At 45.3% G+C, this 17435-nt stretch overlaps 1 protein-coding gene, 1 long non-coding RNA gene and 2 pseudogenes across 2 annotated transcripts; 3 read left to right on the top strand and 1 right to left on the bottom strand.

Moving 5' to 3' along the window:
* Window positions 1-3147: 3147 nt before the first annotated feature.
* LOC103642880 (MLO-like protein 4) lies at window positions 3148-6022 on the top strand. The gene is made up of 9 exons (XM_020545513.1): window positions 3148-3342; window positions 3447-3504; window positions 4093-4301; window positions 4412-4528; window positions 4623-4683; window positions 4786-4877; window positions 5155-5229; window positions 5335-5420; window positions 5995-6022. The coding sequence occupies exons 1-9, from the start codon at window positions 3223-3225 to the stop codon at window positions 6020-6022; spliced, it is 846 nt and encodes a 281-aa protein (XP_020401102.1). The 5' UTR covers window positions 3148-3222.
* Window positions 6023-6138: 116 nt separating this feature from the next.
* Window positions 6139-7295, top strand: LOC103642879 (phosphoenolpyruvate carboxylase 1-like; annotated as a pseudogene).
* Window positions 7296-7735: 440 nt separating this feature from the next.
* Window positions 7736-9793, top strand: LOC103642877 (clathrin heavy chain 1-like; annotated as a pseudogene).
* A 1387-nt stretch (window positions 9794-11180) lies between these two features.
* Window positions 11181-15740, bottom strand: LOC109943133 (uncharacterized). Its single transcript, XR_002265818.1, has 2 exons — window positions 15365-15740; window positions 11181-11608 (listed from the first exon to the last, which is right to left on the bottom strand). It is a non-coding gene; the product is annotated as an uncharacterized lncRNA (long non-coding RNA).
* Between the last annotated feature and the right edge of the window lie 1695 nt (window positions 15741-17435).

Here is a 17435-nt window from a genome sequence, read left to right as displayed (position 1 = left end):
AAATATCGAACATGAGTTTCCCTTTCTCGAATGGGTGAGATCGGAGTCTCCACAAGGCTCCCCACACTTTGGAGGTTCTTGTTCGTTTTATTACAATCCCAACGGCAGCTTAACTCCAAATCACAAATATCATAACAAATTCACACTTTTAGGTCAGCGTTAGTGATACATCCTAGTACAAGAAGGTATTATGATGCACATCTACTGGGACCACTACACAAAGGGCCCCATGCCTTAAGAGCTCCCTTGGCTTCAACCAAGCCAGTGGCTTGATCCTTAGGGCAACTTGATATTGGGGCACTCCAAAAGTGTGATATCTACACCACTAAGTCCCTTTAAAGAAAACTAAGGGTCCCAAGGCACTTCGAGCCCTATGGATCCCAAGAGTCGGGAACCACCACACTTATGGTGCTAGTTCGCGAGGATGAATTAAGGCTTAGGGACCCAGACTTCCCTAGCTAGAACAACCTAAATCCCTAGGCCCGCTCATGATACAATGATCTAATCTAAATCCTCAAGGCCTCTCATGCCACAGGGCGCTCATGAGAAATCTAAGTCCCTAGGGTGCTGCTAAAGGATTTATGTGCCCAAGACCTTTTATCCCAAAGGCACTCAACATACTTAGCCACTCAGGTTCCTCTAATGGGCGTAGGGTGCCTAAGATTCTTAGAATTGCATAGTATGGACGACCAGGTCCCAAACCCCTTAGGCCCTAAGGCTTCCCGTGGCAATAAGGGAGTTTCTATAACTAAGTGTAATCCTATCCACAAGATATAAGGGTGTGTCTGGTCCCACTGAGGGTTATAAGACCTCAAAGTAGGGATCCCATGTCTAGTGCCTACTAGGAGGTACATAGCCCCGACATATTGGATAAGTCTCTCATACAACACATTAAATATGTGATGTGCGTTTTTGTAGATTGACAAGCACATTGTCACCATGTCTTTGGGAGCAAGGTACTCAAGGCCACTATTAGGTCCATGCATCAACCAAGTAGTCATACAAACACATGTTAGTGTACCATAAAGTATTATCAAGTACAGAAGGCTACACCAACTACTAGCTACATCATACCCAACTGCACATCCAGAACGTCAACACTAGCGTCGTTGGGTCATCTCGTGCCGGCACCATCAGCGCCACATGCTCGATCGGTGAGCTACTGTCATCCCCTGCCACAACCTCCTCCTCCTCTAGCAAGTCATCCTAGCATCGCGACGACGGTTGTTGCATTGCGTGACAAGGAAGAAAATGAAGCAAATAGAGCAAGCAGTTCGAGCGGCTTGAGATGTATCATTAAGCGACGGCGCCCGTAGGCGGCGCCAAGTCATTGGCATTGGTTTGATGGTTTCATACTTAGGTGGGGTCAAGCGGAACTAACGAGGAAGGCGTTGATTGCGTTGTAAGGGGCTTGGGGTTAGGTAGGGTAGTAGAGGTGGGTTAGGGATGAGGGACGATCCAAAACACGGATCGTTATATGCGATTGAGAGGGAGGTAAATGAAGCAATCTCAGTCTAGAGCGTTTGTTTTAATGGTGGGAGATGGCTCGGGTTAATTTGTTGTGTGGAAAGGTGAGTTGTTCAATTGTGAAAATATGCTATGAGAAAAAACTAAAATTCGTTTGGTTTCAAACTTTTGTGAGTTGTCCGTTGTAAACAAACTGTATATTGTTTATATACATTTTGTTAAACTATATCTCATAGTCAATATATCTAATTAAAAAACCAATTTCACATTTGTGTTTATGATATTTTTTATAAATAAATCAATATTAAAACTATATTTTAATAGTTTTTATTAATTTATATTTTCATTTATAACACTTACTTATTTTTTTATCCTACTTTAGTTTCTATTTGTCGCATATATTTATTAATATAACGAACTTTGTATAAGTAACAAAAGCAAGGTTCAAGCTGATTTTAGATTGTAGTATAGAAAAGCTGTCTTTTCAAAGTAGCTATAGAAAAGTTTAACCTCTTCGAGTAAGCTTATGCTTTTTAAAAGCAAAAAGATGTTTAAAAAGCTGAACAAAATACACCCTTATTGACGTTTTAACTAGTGGATTATATAGGGGTAGAGATGTACAAATAAGACCCACATATGCTTGAGTGAGGGCCTAAGTCCTGATTCATTTCTTTATTACAAGTAGTAGAGCTCAAATTTTTATCATGAGGTATCTCTGCCTAGCTTAATTTGAATGTCCTTTATGATACTCGTTCTTACAAGTGTGTCCCACTCTTATTTTATTATGGACTCGTTCATGTACATATATTTGGATGGAAATATGACTGTGTGAGTGAATGGTTTTTGGCAAACAAAACTTAATTTAATCTACTATAGAGCGGAATCGAAGAAAAATTATCGCAACTGTTCCCTCCATCCTAAATTAAAATTTGTTTTAGTTAATTAACGAGTTTATAGAATACTTGAAGTATGTGTTTTATATATGTGTCTAGGTCATAAAAATCTTTACTACTTATTAAGTAAGCAATAGTAGTCTGTCTCCTTCGTTCTGCCGTTGATCGATCTCGACCGTCCGTGTCACGGTAGTCGCCCGCGCTAGCCGCTCGCGATCCATCCGCCCGCGTGTGTCCTCCCTCTCTGGAACCGACGCCACGAGCAACCTCTCCCTCTCTGGAACCGACGCCGCCGCCCTCTCCCCCTCCCTCTCTCTCTGTCCCTCTCGTCTCGCTTCTTCCCCAACCTGCTCGGTTTCACCAGATCGCGCCGGACACGGTCGTTGGGCCACCACCATGATCTCGACGCGGCTCGCTCTCGGCCACTCGGGTTGGTGGTGGTGAGAGGTCCACAACCACGTCCTAACTCCACCACTTCTCTCCTCTACGACGCGAGCAAGGGCGCCACCGACTGCGGCGTCGGTGGGAACTGGGCCTCGGCCTCCCCATCTCTCTGGTACGCGTCTTCTTTTGTCTCGCTCTGCGCTCGCCTCTACCATGGAGATTAGGGTCTAGGGTTTGGTGGCGCAGCCGCCTACATCACCGGCATCCTCAACGTCGCTGTCCTTGCTCTCACGTTATCCTCATGCCCACCCACCTCCCCTCCGCCTCGATCTGCATTAACTACTCCGGCCTCACCACTTCCTCGCCGCTTCCAAATCCCAATAATACCATCGCGCAAATCCAGATACCAGGGCAGATCAGAGCTGGAACTGAAGGTGGCGGGAGCCGAGTGATCCGGCGGTGAGCTGAGCGGGGCGGGATGGCGGCGGAGCAGGGGCGGTCGCTGGCGGAGACGCCCACCTGGTCCGTGGCAACCGTCACCACGCTCATGGTCGCTGTCTGCTTCCTCGTCGAGCGCTCCCTCTCGCCCTTCGCCAAGGTGGCAGAGTCCTGCCCGCACGGGGCATTCTTCTCGCCTCACTACTGCTTTGCTGCTGTTCGCTTAGCTGACCCCCATCGGCTGTTGTTCGCTCCGCACCGCAGTGGCTGCGCAAGACCAAGCGGAAGGCCATGCTCGCCGCGCTCGAGAAGATCCGCGAAGGTACGTTCCCACTTCCCCTCCTTCCCTCGCTGTCTCGTCCTTTCCTTCGTCCTCACCTGCTTTTTATCGCCCTAATCTGAATGAGCTCTTGTGCTCGAGAAGATCCGCGAAGGTACGTTCCCACTTCCCCCCTTCCCTCGCCGTCTCGTCCTTTCCTTCGTCCTCACCTGCTTTTTATCACCCTAATCTGAATGAGCTCTTGTGCTGCCTGCTGAATTGCTGGACTAGGTAGTGGTGCACTACTGTACATGTGACTACCATACCATGTATCATTCCACAATTTGAGGAGCTCAGCACTCAGCAGCCTTTCTGACCGGCTGATGTTGATTTGTTTGTTTGCTTACTGCAACTGAATATTCATGGACGGGTTGGTAGTTTGGTAGTACTATTCATTGCCTTGCAATGCTGCTAGCTTTAGACAGGGTACTACATTGTCTCCAAGGATCTAGATACCCTGTGGCGACCTCGTCACACTCACTTCTTCCTACCTGCTCAAGCTCAACCGTGAATGTTTCTGCTGCCACTGCCGCCTCTCGCAAGCTGTTCGACTGTTAGCCTCTCACCAATAGAAGCCATGTCTGCACGCAGAGCTGATGCTGCTCGGAGTCATCTCGCTGCTGCTCAGCCAGACGACGCGCTTCATATCGGAGATCTGCGTGCCGTCCTCGCTCTTCACCAGCCGCTTCTACATCTGCTTCGAGAGCGACTACCAGGACCTGCTGCGCAACACGGATGCCAACCAGACGGCGCTCGATAGGAACATGTTCGGTGGCCAGCGGCTGCATGTCTGTGGCGAGGTATTGGTAACCCAGATGTCCTGCTCCCAGCCTATTGAGGTCAATGGAACTGGGAGCGGAGCACACTGTTCGCTCATCGCTTGGGTTGGAACCTAATCTGTCACTTGCACGGCCATGAACCTTTTGTTTTGTACGAGGGCCTTGAGCAGCTGCACCGGTTTCTCTTCATCCTTGGTATCACTCATGTGTTGTACAGTTTTGTAATAGTGGTTCTGTCCATGATCAAGGTTCGTGCTCACTGCCTGATTGCGGCTCTGACATTTTTCCCTCTTATTTTCTTCTGAGTTTATTATGGTATATATCTTTTTGCTATTGGTGCAGATCTATAGCTGGAGGAAGTGGGAAACCTTAGCAGGTCCAATTGCTGCTGAGGAATTGAAAGGTAGGGTCATCCGGTCATCTGCTGGAAGTGGATGCTTTGTTTGGCCATGTTTTATGCAACCCTGTTGATGTGTACTACCTCACTGATTTTTGTCTCTCTCAGCTAGGAGAACCAAGGTGATGAGAAGGCAGTCAACCTTTGTTTTTAACAATGCTTCTCATCCATGGAGCAAAAATAAAATACTTATTTGGATGGTAAAATTCCTTTTCTGTTTCTTGATCTTTCTGTGGAACAGATACTAACTGTATCATCCTTTGTTATCTGATTAGTGTATCACCGTGTAAAGACATAAAAATGCCTTACTTTTCTAGCTCATCCAGACATTTCGAATTCAACCTCAAGTTTACTGATGAAAGAACATCTAAGAGTGTCACCGACCATAAAGTCAAAAGATTCATGTATCTGAAGCCTCAAATAAGTAGTATACATCCATAATCACTCGGATTTAAAGTTTCTTTAATTGCATTGCAGCTTTGCTTTTTGCGTCAATTCAAGGGCTCCATAATAAGGTCAGACTATTTGGCACTGAGGTTGGGCTTTGTCACAGTGACCACTCTAATTTTTTTCTAATGTTTTAGCATCCTCGCCCACCTCCTCCCCCTGCCAAGATGATTCTAATATGCCACTTTGTTCATGTGATTTTCTTGTTAGTATCACAAGCTACCACATTCATATGACTTCCATAAATACATGGTACGGAGCATGGAAGATGATTACAATGGGACAATTGGTATCAGGTAAAGCAGGATTTACTCTACAGAGTATCCACTTTTCATGTGATCAATTAAGCATCAAGAAAACTACCTTTGATAGAGTAGATTTCTTGATTCGAATAATGAAGCATTCAAGTATACTGGTCTAGAAATAGTTTCCCATGAGATCCAGTATGGTGGCTGTGTTGAGGAAACTGGACCTGCGGGGGTAAGACCGCCCCCGCGGCATTGCATTTAAGAAGAAGGCCTATGATGGATTTTTCCAATACATATGTTGGTAGCTACATAGTGACCCAAACTTTAGGGACTTCTTTGCTCCTTCCGATTGATAATGCCAGTTAAAGCTATCTAAATATTTAGCCTTCTTCGAACTTGGTTATAGCATATCAAGAGCTATTAATTTTCTTTAATATTTTTGCTACGTGTGGTATTCATACACGAGCACATCTATTTTTTTTGCAGTTGGCCACTTTGGGCATATGCGATTGTCTGCATATTAATCAATGTTCATGGTACCACTCGCTCCAAATCTCTCTTCTTCCCTTGCCTCCAAGCTTAAACCCGTGTGACACTATTTGGCTCTTTTCTAAAATTGCAGGTATCTCTACTACTTATTAAGGCTGTAAGGGTAGCCTGCGTTTTTTTGTTCTGCCTTTTTCATTTTCCTGTTTTTCCCTTTCCATTCCCACCCGCGCATTGCATTGATCACCAATCGCATCGCAGCAGCACGAGCACGCCGTGCCGCTCCAACCGTCTCGCTTCCCCGCTTAGCTTCCCATCGCGCCATGGCGTCGACCAAGGCTCCCGGCCCCGGCGAGAAGCACCACTCCATCGACGCGCAGCTCCGTCAGCTGGTCCCAGGCAAGGTCTTCGAGGACGACAAGCTCATCGAGTACGATGCGCTACTCGTCGACCGCTTCCTCAACATCCTCCAGGACCTCCATGGGCCCAGCCTTCGCGAATTTGTAACTAACCACCGCCGCCACCCATTTCTTCTTCGACCGGTTGCCGCCTGCGCATGACACTGCTGTGCTTACTGTAATGCATGCATGCAGGTCCAGGAGTGCTACGAGGTCTCGACCGACTACGAGGGCAAAGGAGACACGACGAAGCTGGGCGAGCTCAGCGCCAAGCTCACGGGGCTGGCCCCCGCCGACGCCATCCTCGTGGCGAGCTCCATCCTGCACATGCTCAACCTCGCCAACCTCGCCGAGGAGGTGCAGATCACGCACTGCCGCCGCAACAGCAAGCTCAAGAAAGGTGGCTTCGCCGACGAGGGCTCAGCCACCACCGAGTCCGACATCGAGGAGACGCTCAAGCGCCTCGTGTCCGAGGTCGGCAAGTCCCCCAAGGAGGTGTTCGAGGCGCTCAAGAACCAGACCGTCGACCTCGTCTTCACCGCGCATCCCACACAGTCCTCCCGCCGCTCGCTCCTGCAGAAAAACGCCAGGTATATATTTCTCAATGGGCTTGATCGATATGCATGCTACTCAAGTTATATATCTTTAAGCATTAATTTTTTTTATAAATAAAAATGTTGGTCTTGCCGCTGCAGGATCCGGAATTGTCTAACCCAGCTGAATGCTAGGACATCACTGACGATGACAAGCAGGAGCTCGATGAGGCTATGCAGAGAGTGGTACGTACATATTACATTTTACACCAGGGAATGCAACTAAAGTCAGTGATTTCTTCTTTGTCTACAGGAATGTTATGGCTTAATGCCCTAATCTTTATATTCCTCTTCTTATATCTGCACTTCTATGGACACTAGGTGACACTAAATTCACAAGATGTCTTCATTGATATAAGAAACCCTGATGCACAAAACTTGGAACTCGATAGATATTTGTGCTCTAATTTTATTATTGCATTTACATTTTTTGGTTATAGTATTAACGTCTAATATCAAAGGACTACTATTGTGGGGGGCTCTAATGGCATTTCTTATATTGACAACATGTCTTCAGTAATATCTCAAAGTAGTCCAAAGGGAGAGTTACCAAGTTGATCAATTTTTTTCTAGAAATTTCACTACAACCGGTTATAGCTGCCAATGAACGTGCATTTAGATAATCATCTCTAGCTAAAAATATCTACTGCACTTATCATGTGGCTCCGTTTTTTATTGGTTACTCATGGAGATAGCATTGTGCTAATTGTGTCAGATTTCCATAAGAGTGTACATAACTGATATATATAATGGGTACTTGATACAACCATATATTGTAAAGTATATCATCATATTGGCTCTCATCTTATATCACACTACATTCTTAAGATGGATCATAGTGTTAATTTGTCTGAAGATTTATGTGATGTTTTAACAGATTCAAGAAATGGAGGTGATACTTCGAATGAGGCCCATAAAAGGAATTCTACAGATGGCAACAATAAACAAACAAGTGAATTGGATGCATTCATCTACAAGAGTCTTGAGAGCATCCAAGATCAAGAATTCTGTAATGTATTTTAGTTGCCTCCTGAAAAGGCTATTATTCTTTTACTACCATAATGTATTGTTTTGTTGTAGGAAATGGGAAAATTTCCAACAACTTTTATCTATTTGTTGCATTGTGCCTATTCGATTGTTAGCCAATCAATCTGTTGAGAAACCCGACATACGATCCAGGCTTGCAGTCGACCATATAAGTTGTACATCATTAGTGGGGGCACATTCTGTTACTCCATTTCTCTTGTGCATCAGGGTTTCTTATATGGCTGTTGTTGCTGATTTCAGTCACCTTCACCTTCTCACAGGCGGTTTCTTATATGGCTGTTGTTGCTGATTTCAGTCACCTTCACCTTCTCACAGGCTGATGCTCAGCTAGGCAGATTCACCTTCACCTTCTGTTACTCAATTTCTGCTTGCCTTCATTATTACTCATACTCTTTTTTGTTTTTTATTTAAATACTTATAAATAAGCAGTACATATGTGAGTATAAAGCAGGGATACTCATAAATAAGCAGTACATCGATAGTTATGTGGTACAACATAAAAATATAATTATGTAGTACTAAGTCATGAAAAAATAATCCCAACTCCAAGGATGTTACCGATGATATTTTCTTTGTTGCTGCAATTTATATTACGACATATTATCTTGAAGTATAAAACAGGGATACAGGTTCCTTCTCTTGAATACAAATGGGCTATAGTTGATAAAATTGATTAACTGATTTGTGACTATGAAGCTGACTGATTTGTGTTTCCTTGTTTTGTTGGCTTCATGGAGTGTCCTTTTGATCTTAAAGAAGCAATATCAAGTATCTATTTTGCTGCTCCAAGATGTGCAGATCTACTAAAACTGTTACAACTTAAAATGATCTTTGCAACTAAATATGGGAAGGAATTTGTTGCTGCAGCTTCAGAGTTGATGCCTGATTGCGGGGTCAATTGTCAGGTTATATGACACTTTGAATTTGAACTAATTTAACCTTGTGCAGATAATTGAACTACTCTCTGTCCGTCCTCCTATTGATGCAAAGTTGAAACTGATGAAAGAAATAGCTGAGGAACATATTCCTGTAGTGCACTTTGAATAGAAGCCCTGTTTCAATTCCGTCCCAAAAATCTGATTCTTGTTGCTCTTTGGACAGGCTGGTCAGTTGCATCTTATGAAACCATATATGGTTGCAGTTCAGAGTAACAATGTCTCTGCCGTGAATGAAGCCTTGAATGAACTTTATGTCGAAGATGAGGACTACGAGAGACTCCGTGAATCAGTTGACATGCATGACAACTTTGACCAGATTGGTCTTGCCTAGAAGGTAAAATAAAAATAAAATAGCCAGACAGTCGTGCAATTCCTATCGCTACCGCTTTTTAATTTAATAACATGTGTTAATTTATTGAGCAGCTTGAGAAGCATGAATTGCTGGAGATGAGGAGGATCGCCGCCTACATTTACAAGAAGGCTGGCAGGTGGAAGCAGTCCATTGCTCTATCGAAGAAAGACAACATGTACAAGGACTGCATGGAGACATGCTCACAATCTGGCGACCGTGAACTATCAGAGGACTTGCTCGTGTATTTCATTGAGCAGGTTTGGTTCGAACCCACTGTATTGGCTGATGATATGGGAGTAGCTAATTCAATACTATATACAGCAAAAGGCGTATGCTTGCATTCTGATTAGTAAACACATCCAATCATATGTAATGCAGGGTAAGAAAGAATGTTTTGCTTCTTGCCTCTTCATTTGCTATGACCTGATCCGGCCGGATGTCGCTCTTGAGCTTGCATGGATGGACAACATGGTGGACTTTGCCTTCCCGTACCTGTTACAGGTACGTAGTAATTTCTGTCCATGTTCGCGCCGACGTCTATTTACATACAGTTACCATAGTAACATCCCTACTGTGCTATGTGACTGTGTGCGCAGTTCATTCGTGAATACACTAGCAAGGTGGATGAAGGAAGAAAGAGCTAACGAGAAGGAGGAGAAAGACCTTGTGGCTCAGCAGGTAAACCTAAAACCGCGCTCGCGTGTGTTATGTTTCCGTGCTGAGGCATTGACATGACAAGTTGCATTCTTATGCGATGTGCAGAACATGTATGCGCAGCTGCTTCCTCTCGCTTTGCCGGCGCCGCCAATGCCTGGCATGGGTGGCCCTCCACCTCCGATGGGTGGAATGGGCATGCCTCCCATGGCCGGGATGGGTATGCTGCCGATGGGCCCTGGTCCGATGCCAGCATTCGGAATGGGAGGCTACTGAATTGTGGTTTTGCAGGGAGCTTAGATGATGATGTGAATTGTTCCATTGCAAGCATAAGTGGAACCTCATTGGAGCTATACATGGTTTACAGTTTGGGAAATCAATATTCTTTATTGTACCAGGAAACTTTTTTTGGGCGAGTCAGTGAAATCAGCCTGACCCATAGTTTGAGAAGCGCAACCTATGATATGTTTTACAATGGGATCGGAAATAGGATGATTAGGTTGTTTCAGCATGAGCTATTGAAAGCTGGTATCATGTGTATGTATAGTGGTGTGATAAAATCTTTTGCGTGTCGATAGACAAATGTATGTTTCCTTGTTACGACCTGTTAATTTATATATTAGCCCGACTTGTAGTTCAAATGCCCTACATTATTTTCTTCTAGGTTCTCCATCTTGGAGTTCAATCAATCAGTCATACTATATTTACTAAATTCAATGGCTATGTTCTATATCTCGAGCATAGAGTCTAGACATGTATCTTTGTAGACATGGCTAAGCGGTCACGCAAGGCATGGCTGGGCTCTTTCGCTCCGATACTGCACCGCCAGGCTTGGTCGTGACCCGTGAAGGTGCATAAAAAAGGGTGATGGCCCTCGTGTGCGAGCAATATACATCTAGCGCATCGCGTTGCGTTTTGTATTCTACTGTGCTGCTGGTTGTGCATGTTTTCCGTCTTTGTGTATAAATAAAATTAGGTTTTAAATTATATCAAATAGGCTATTAGCTCAGTTAGTTAGAGCGTTGTGCTAATAACACGAAGGTCACAGGATCAAGACCTGCATGGGTCAATTTCCTTTTTTATTTCCCTCTTTTTTAAATCATTTTGAAGTTTCTCCCTTTTTTCCTGTCTTTTCGAATCCTTTTTATTTTTCTCGTTCTAAATCATGTTTCCTACTTTCAAGTTCTTTATACAGAAAGTGCAACTTGGCCAATCACAAAACATTCTTCCCTAGGACAACTCTGACAAATTCGATTGAATGTGTTGTTTTGATTTCTTTTACTCTCGCACTGTACATTACAAACACACTCTGTAGTTTTTTTTATAAAAAAAATTCTATAAAAAACTTACTTATTCCCTCCTTAATAATTCTCAAGTTACAAGAATGTCTGCTTAGACATGAAAAATGGCTGATGCTGCAGCTCATACAAGAACAATACGGGCAGTAGATGGGGATGTAGACTGTCTGCCTAGCCAAATGCTTCATCACTCCCATATCAAGTTAAACTGAGCAGGGATAAACCATATGCACAAATCCAAGGTTAAACACCTTTAAGTGATGGAGATACACTTGAGTGATTTTCATCCAAGCTATACAGCAGAGTGTGTATGGTTTTGGAACAGAAAAATATGACAGGACATGGAAAAAAGTCTTGCAATGATACTGCAATGCTGAACCAGAAAAGGCAGGAAACTAATCGATTTTACTCCAGAACCAGAGCAGTAGCAATCAGGAACCAAAAAACCACAAATCCGTTCCATAGTGCACCTGAAAATAGCACAATTAGCTCGCAATTATAATGTAAGAACTACATATTCTATCATTTCCCCTAAACAAACCACACTATGTAAATAGATACAACTCAATGCTTCATGCAAACATATAAAAAAGACTTATTAATATCTCTACAAAGGAATAGATTAGTGTACGATTGTTGATATATTGTTTGTTTTCATGTAATTGTTGTGCACTCGCGTTTTATTAATAATTTGTGAGTCGTCGCAACGCACAGACACCTAACTATCATATATATAGGTCTGCATGATATTGATGGTTGCAATGTAGTGGTGAAACGTGTAGATTAAAATGACAAAGTTTATATGTATAGCCAGGATCACCAATGGATTATAAAATATTTTCTCATAAAAATATAACACATTTATATATAAGTTATTATGATAGTAATATATTCCCGTTGCAACGCACGGACACTAACCTAGTAAAGATCTAAAACGACTACTACTTTAAAACGGAGGGAGTACTAGTTAAGATAAGATAGCATTAATAAATATACTGTGTTGTAATCTAAACAGATGGGAAAGAACATAGATAAGCATTTGTGTTGTGGACCTCAGTTTTAACCATAAAATTTTCACATTCATATCCCTAAAAGGCCAAAGGTATGTTTGGTTCACGGCTAACTGTGACACACTTTGACTAATGTTAGTCATCTGAATTAAAGAAAAAGTTAGTCAAAGTATGGTAAGTTAGACAGCACACCAAACGTGTCCTAAAACTATTAGGCGCAACACATGCTGTGTAGCAAATATGAAGACCGCATAGTTAGCATTTACCAGATCTTTTATTATAACGGATAAACTCCGCAGGCTCGATCTAGTTTTCTATCATGCGGAAACGACTATGTACCTGATTAAAGCTCAGAGCGGTCCCATGCAGGCCGCGGTTTTTTATCAGGCCTATCGTTATAAAGGCTATTTGTCCTGCTAGAAGCCTCAGCCGTATCCGTATTCGGTAGATGGGCCTCCATCCCATCTCCCCGTGTTGGCCTGCTAGCACCTTTTTTAAGCAAAATCGCTATGCGCATGGCTGCCTATGCCTTATGTTGAACTGTTGAAGGGAAGATGGTGGCTGTTTTGAGCTAACCTTTATTCTTACTAAGTGGTAATGGACATTAAATTTTACACTATAAAATTTAAAAAGTGGATCCTATTAGGATCACACTATTTCTATTTATTTTTAAACAAAGATTAATTTAAGCCTCAATCGAATAGTAAAAAACATTTAATCATGATCTATTACCACCCTTGCCACACACATTGCTATCATTTACACTAGCATTAGACAAAGTTCGTTAAAAAATATTGCAAAACAGATAAATAAAATATTTTATTGGAAATGAGAAAACCGGTGCTCTGAATAGAAACCGCGTAGACTTGACCCAGTAAAAGTAGGTCAACTACGGCTCGCCGCGGCCCGCGGACAATATTTGATTCCCGTGTAGACTAATGTGACTCGACATCTGAGTCTGACACACCGTGAGTCAATATGTTGACTGCTTAAGCCACGTTCTCTGACCGTACGTGAACCAGAGCAAAAAGTTTTGCGTTCTTCGCCAGGGTTGCCTGGACCAAGGTGGTCCGTACCGTATGGTCTAGCCTGGCTAGGACAACCATAGTTTGGTTTATCCGGCATAGTGTCCTGGTTTGTTTCTTTGGGTTTTTTTTTTGGAGGCTGTCCTTTAGAGCTGATTTTTATTTCCTTGTATCAGCATTGGCCCAAGGATCCTAAACCCTAAAATCTATATCCGCGTGCCACCGTTTTGCACCGTAGAATGTGTTGTTTATATAGTGGAGTTTGAAATAAGAGATGAGGATAATTAAGATGATAGAGATAACCGAGGGAAGAAGTGAAAACACTAAACTCATTGGAGAAGTTTTCACATGGCACCAAAGCCTGTCAGCGTCACCACTGAACGGAGCGAAACGGATCGGGCGACGACGTTTCTGTTTCTCTATCTGCGTTGACCAAACCTGACGACCACCCAGAAAATAGAAGAACATGACCGACAGCGTAGTAGGGAAGCCAAGTACTGTACTCCCTCTGATTTCCTATTAGTTGTCGTTTTGGATAAGGTTCGAGTTAAACTTATAAAATTTTGACTACAAATAACTATTTTGTTATTTAGTTTTGGAACCTAATATTTATATGCACCAATTTGCCATAAAAAGTACTTTTTAAAAAAAGTATAAATGTATTAAGAGTTCATTTGTATTTTAATAAAAAAAAACATTGGTCAAAGTTATATTTTAGAGACCGTGTCGTTGTCCTAAACGATAACTAATAGGAAACAGGAGGGAGTAACAAACAGGGTGACTCCGTCCATCATGACACTAGTTTGACCAGTAAGGCACCAAGTACAGCTGACCGTTGTGGAAATGCAGCGCGCATGCTCCCTGACCCTGAGTGACAAAGGAACATGCCCTCCTCTCCTGCGCTGCGCTGACACCACTGGTTTTAATGGCGCGGTAATAATTTGAGCAAAATGCTTTCGCGCTCAGCACAGCACCGCGGCGACAGGGCGGTACGTACTACCCTGCTCGCCCCATGGGGCGGCCACAGCTACAAGGACAAGCCATGACGTGGTCGCGTGGACGTCTTGCTCCTCGGATGTCTCAGCGCGGTTACGGCCTACGGGAGTCACGTGAACTGATGTGAATGAAGAAATCGTTGAAGCGCCGGCCGGTCACCTACCCCGCTGCCCAGTCGCCGCCTCGCCGGCGGGACTGCTCGCTCAGTCGCTCCTGTAGAAAAAGGCAAGTCACGCTAGTGCGTCACATTTGCCACGCCGTCGGGAATCTCTCTCCCTCGATCCGTCATTCGTCGTCCCATCGAGATTCCCTCCCCGCACACGTCGACCTTGGATCCGACGCCGTACAGAGCATCGGTCCCTGCCAGTGAATTTAACAATGTTTTTTTAATATATATATATATATATATATATATAAGAATTAACTAGCGTTGAGCAGCATTCCGCTCGATCGGACTAGCAGTCTCTGACCCACGGTAGTATGGGGCGTATTCAGAATTTCTGATCGACTAAAGTTTGGCCCAAATTTTAGATACTAATTAGAAAAGGTCTAAATATATTTTAAGTATAAAATTAATTGTATAATTCATAGTTAATTTATGAAACGTATCCATTAAATTTATAACTAATTTATGATCTTGGCTGGCCCTGGAGGAAAGTAGGCTTTTAAGGTGACCTCACGTCACGTCGCGTCCTACGCTAACGCTAGCGGTACGGTAGTTCGCTAAAAAGGTCTCTAGGAAACTCATTTACCGTAATACAATAATTTAATAAATAATAGGCTAAGTGCACAGGATTACATTGTTCTCATCCATCTTGATCAAATAACTGTCCCACATTTTAAGGGGTGTTTGGTTTTAGAAATCATTGTATTTAAGATGAGCTTGTGTATCATGAGTTCATTTTTCAAATTTGGTCGTGTAACTAACTATAATAAATAATCTGCTAATGAATCAGAAACCAAACAAAAAAAATGAGGAGTGAGAAGATGATAAACTAATTTATTTCTCAAACTAAACAATCTGTAACTGCATCTTCCATAAATCAATCGGCTGTCTTCCACACTACGCATAAAAAGCAATGGCGCGCTTTCGCGGATGGGTGCATGCAGCATGCACCAGGGATGAAGTCATGAACGATATGAGATATGACGCGGCCTTGGGCGGTGCCACCGGCCGTGCATGGCTGGATCGTACCTTCGCCTGTCGCAAACCGTGGGGTGGACGCTCGTGCAGTCGTACGTCCTCCGGACGACGGTGGTAGCTGTCCATGACGTTGCGGGCCAGAGGTCTCACGGCCATAGACTCCGGGGACGGAATGGAGAAGTTTCTTTCTCCATGACGATACAAATGCCCCGTGAAACAAAATTAGTAATGCATGAGGAGATGAAACGGAGAGCACGGACCGCCACAGGGAAGCAGAAGCTGGCGGGGTAGCGCGCGGCGCCCCTTGTCAAGACGCAAAGGAAACGAAATTACGGCACCTCCTGCCCCGCGCGCGTACGAACAGGCTGACAGATACATGGAACGAGGTGCACGACGCGCAGGGATGGAAAGAGAGAGTAGTGTTGTGTGTCTGTGTCTCAGTATCAGCAGAGCAGAGGGAGGAGCTAGTGCTTGGCGGCTTGCCTGCGACGACGCACGCACCCACCCTTTGCCAAACACAGCATCTCGCGCCCCCTTTTTTTTACGCCTCCACCCCCTCTGCAACCACATGCACAGTCCCTGCAAACGACGACGCAGCGTGACGCGCATCGAAGCAACCGGTTGGCTGTTGGCCGCGCCCGCGCGCGCAAACCGACGGCGGCGGGCGGGCGGGCGGGGACACAGCGTGGCGCGGCCGCGCTGTGCCGTGCCGGTGCCGCCCCCCTCGTCGCGTAGCCGGCTGTGGACGCTTGCGTTCCGGCTAGCGCCGCGCGGCTGATCGGGCTAAAAAGATTCGTCGGCCTGTTGAGGAGATCGCGATCGGCGCCCCTCCGCCGCTGCCTGCGCAGCGCATATCGGTGCGTGGTAGTACTACACACCGAGTTGCCTGCCCCCGGTCGGTGCGTTTCAGCGCTCGGCGGCAGGTCCGGCCGGGGCCCCCGGGGCGCAGGCCATGTGCTCACGGGAGGCCGCGATCTTGGTCGCATCGCATGCCCGGGTGCGTGCACCGGCACGCCGGTGCCGTCGCTCGCTGCGCGCTCGTGTCTGACGCTGCTGCTCCCGTGTCTTTACTACGTGTGTCCACAGTGCCGCAAAACGGCCAGTCCGTCTGCGGAAGCGTAGTAGTAATAAATGTGGCGCGTGTGGCATGCGGCGCGAGGATACAGTAGTTCCCTGCCGCTGCCGATCGGGTTCTGACGCAGTGACGCTGGCTGCCTCCGAAACAATGGCCGCATCTGGAATGTCCCCCGTGAGCGTGACGAACGGATTTTGTGTACACATTCGATCGAGTTCGTCCTATAACAGTTACCTTTGTAAGCAAATAAATAAATAACTACTAGTACAGGTAGAGTGTTGCAATAACTACAAAGTTGCGGATCGGCACCCCTAATATCTACGCAGAGTGCCTATGGGTGCCAAAAGGCGACACCACAGGAAGAGAGATCAGTGGACCAGAGCAACAGCAAAGCCTATGGATCGATCACACACCATCATTATCGAATACGAATTGGTAGAGTATCAAGGTCCTTTGTGGGGGGTCCAACCACACAAAACCACACGAAATAATTGGACCCGCCTGAAATGGAGGAGAGGACAGAAAGGAAGCGGGTCATCCATCAACCACCAGCACGAATAAATAGTCTTTTGCCGTCGTCGCAAGGCCTAGAACGTCCGTCCGTCCGTCTACGGAGCGGGGTGCGACGGTTGGAGGCACGTAGCTTTCGCCGCGGCTATCTCCATCAAGCAGTACGCCGAGCAGAGTATGGCGCGCGGCTGCACCGTTCCATGCACTGCCAGGCTTTTCCGCCGTGGTCGGTCCCCGCCGGCCTGCTAGTACGTACGACGTACTACGTGCTAACAGCCAGCCCTCCCTCGCTAACCCGCGCTCTCGGCTCTACTGTACGACCGAAGGCAGTAGGCAGCTGTTGTGTTGACTGTTTGCCTACTCGGACAGGAATCACTGGCACAGCTAGCGAGCACCGAACCCTGCACCATGCGTGCCGTCAGAGAGTTCCACAGAGGAAACGGCAGATCGGCAACGCCGGTGTCATCTTCCAGGAAGGCGCCGTGCGGTACTGTCGACCGGTAGCTGTAGATGTGTAGGAAATGCAGGCCGGGTTGC

This window comes from Zea mays, chromosome 10 (assembly GCF_902167145.1).
Source record: "Zea mays cultivar B73 chromosome 10, Zm-B73-REFERENCE-NAM-5.0, whole genome shotgun sequence".
NCBI classification, from domain to species: Eukaryota; Viridiplantae; Streptophyta; class Magnoliopsida; order Poales; family Poaceae; genus Zea; species Zea mays.
This window is presented reverse-complemented; position numbering and strand designations above follow the sequence as displayed.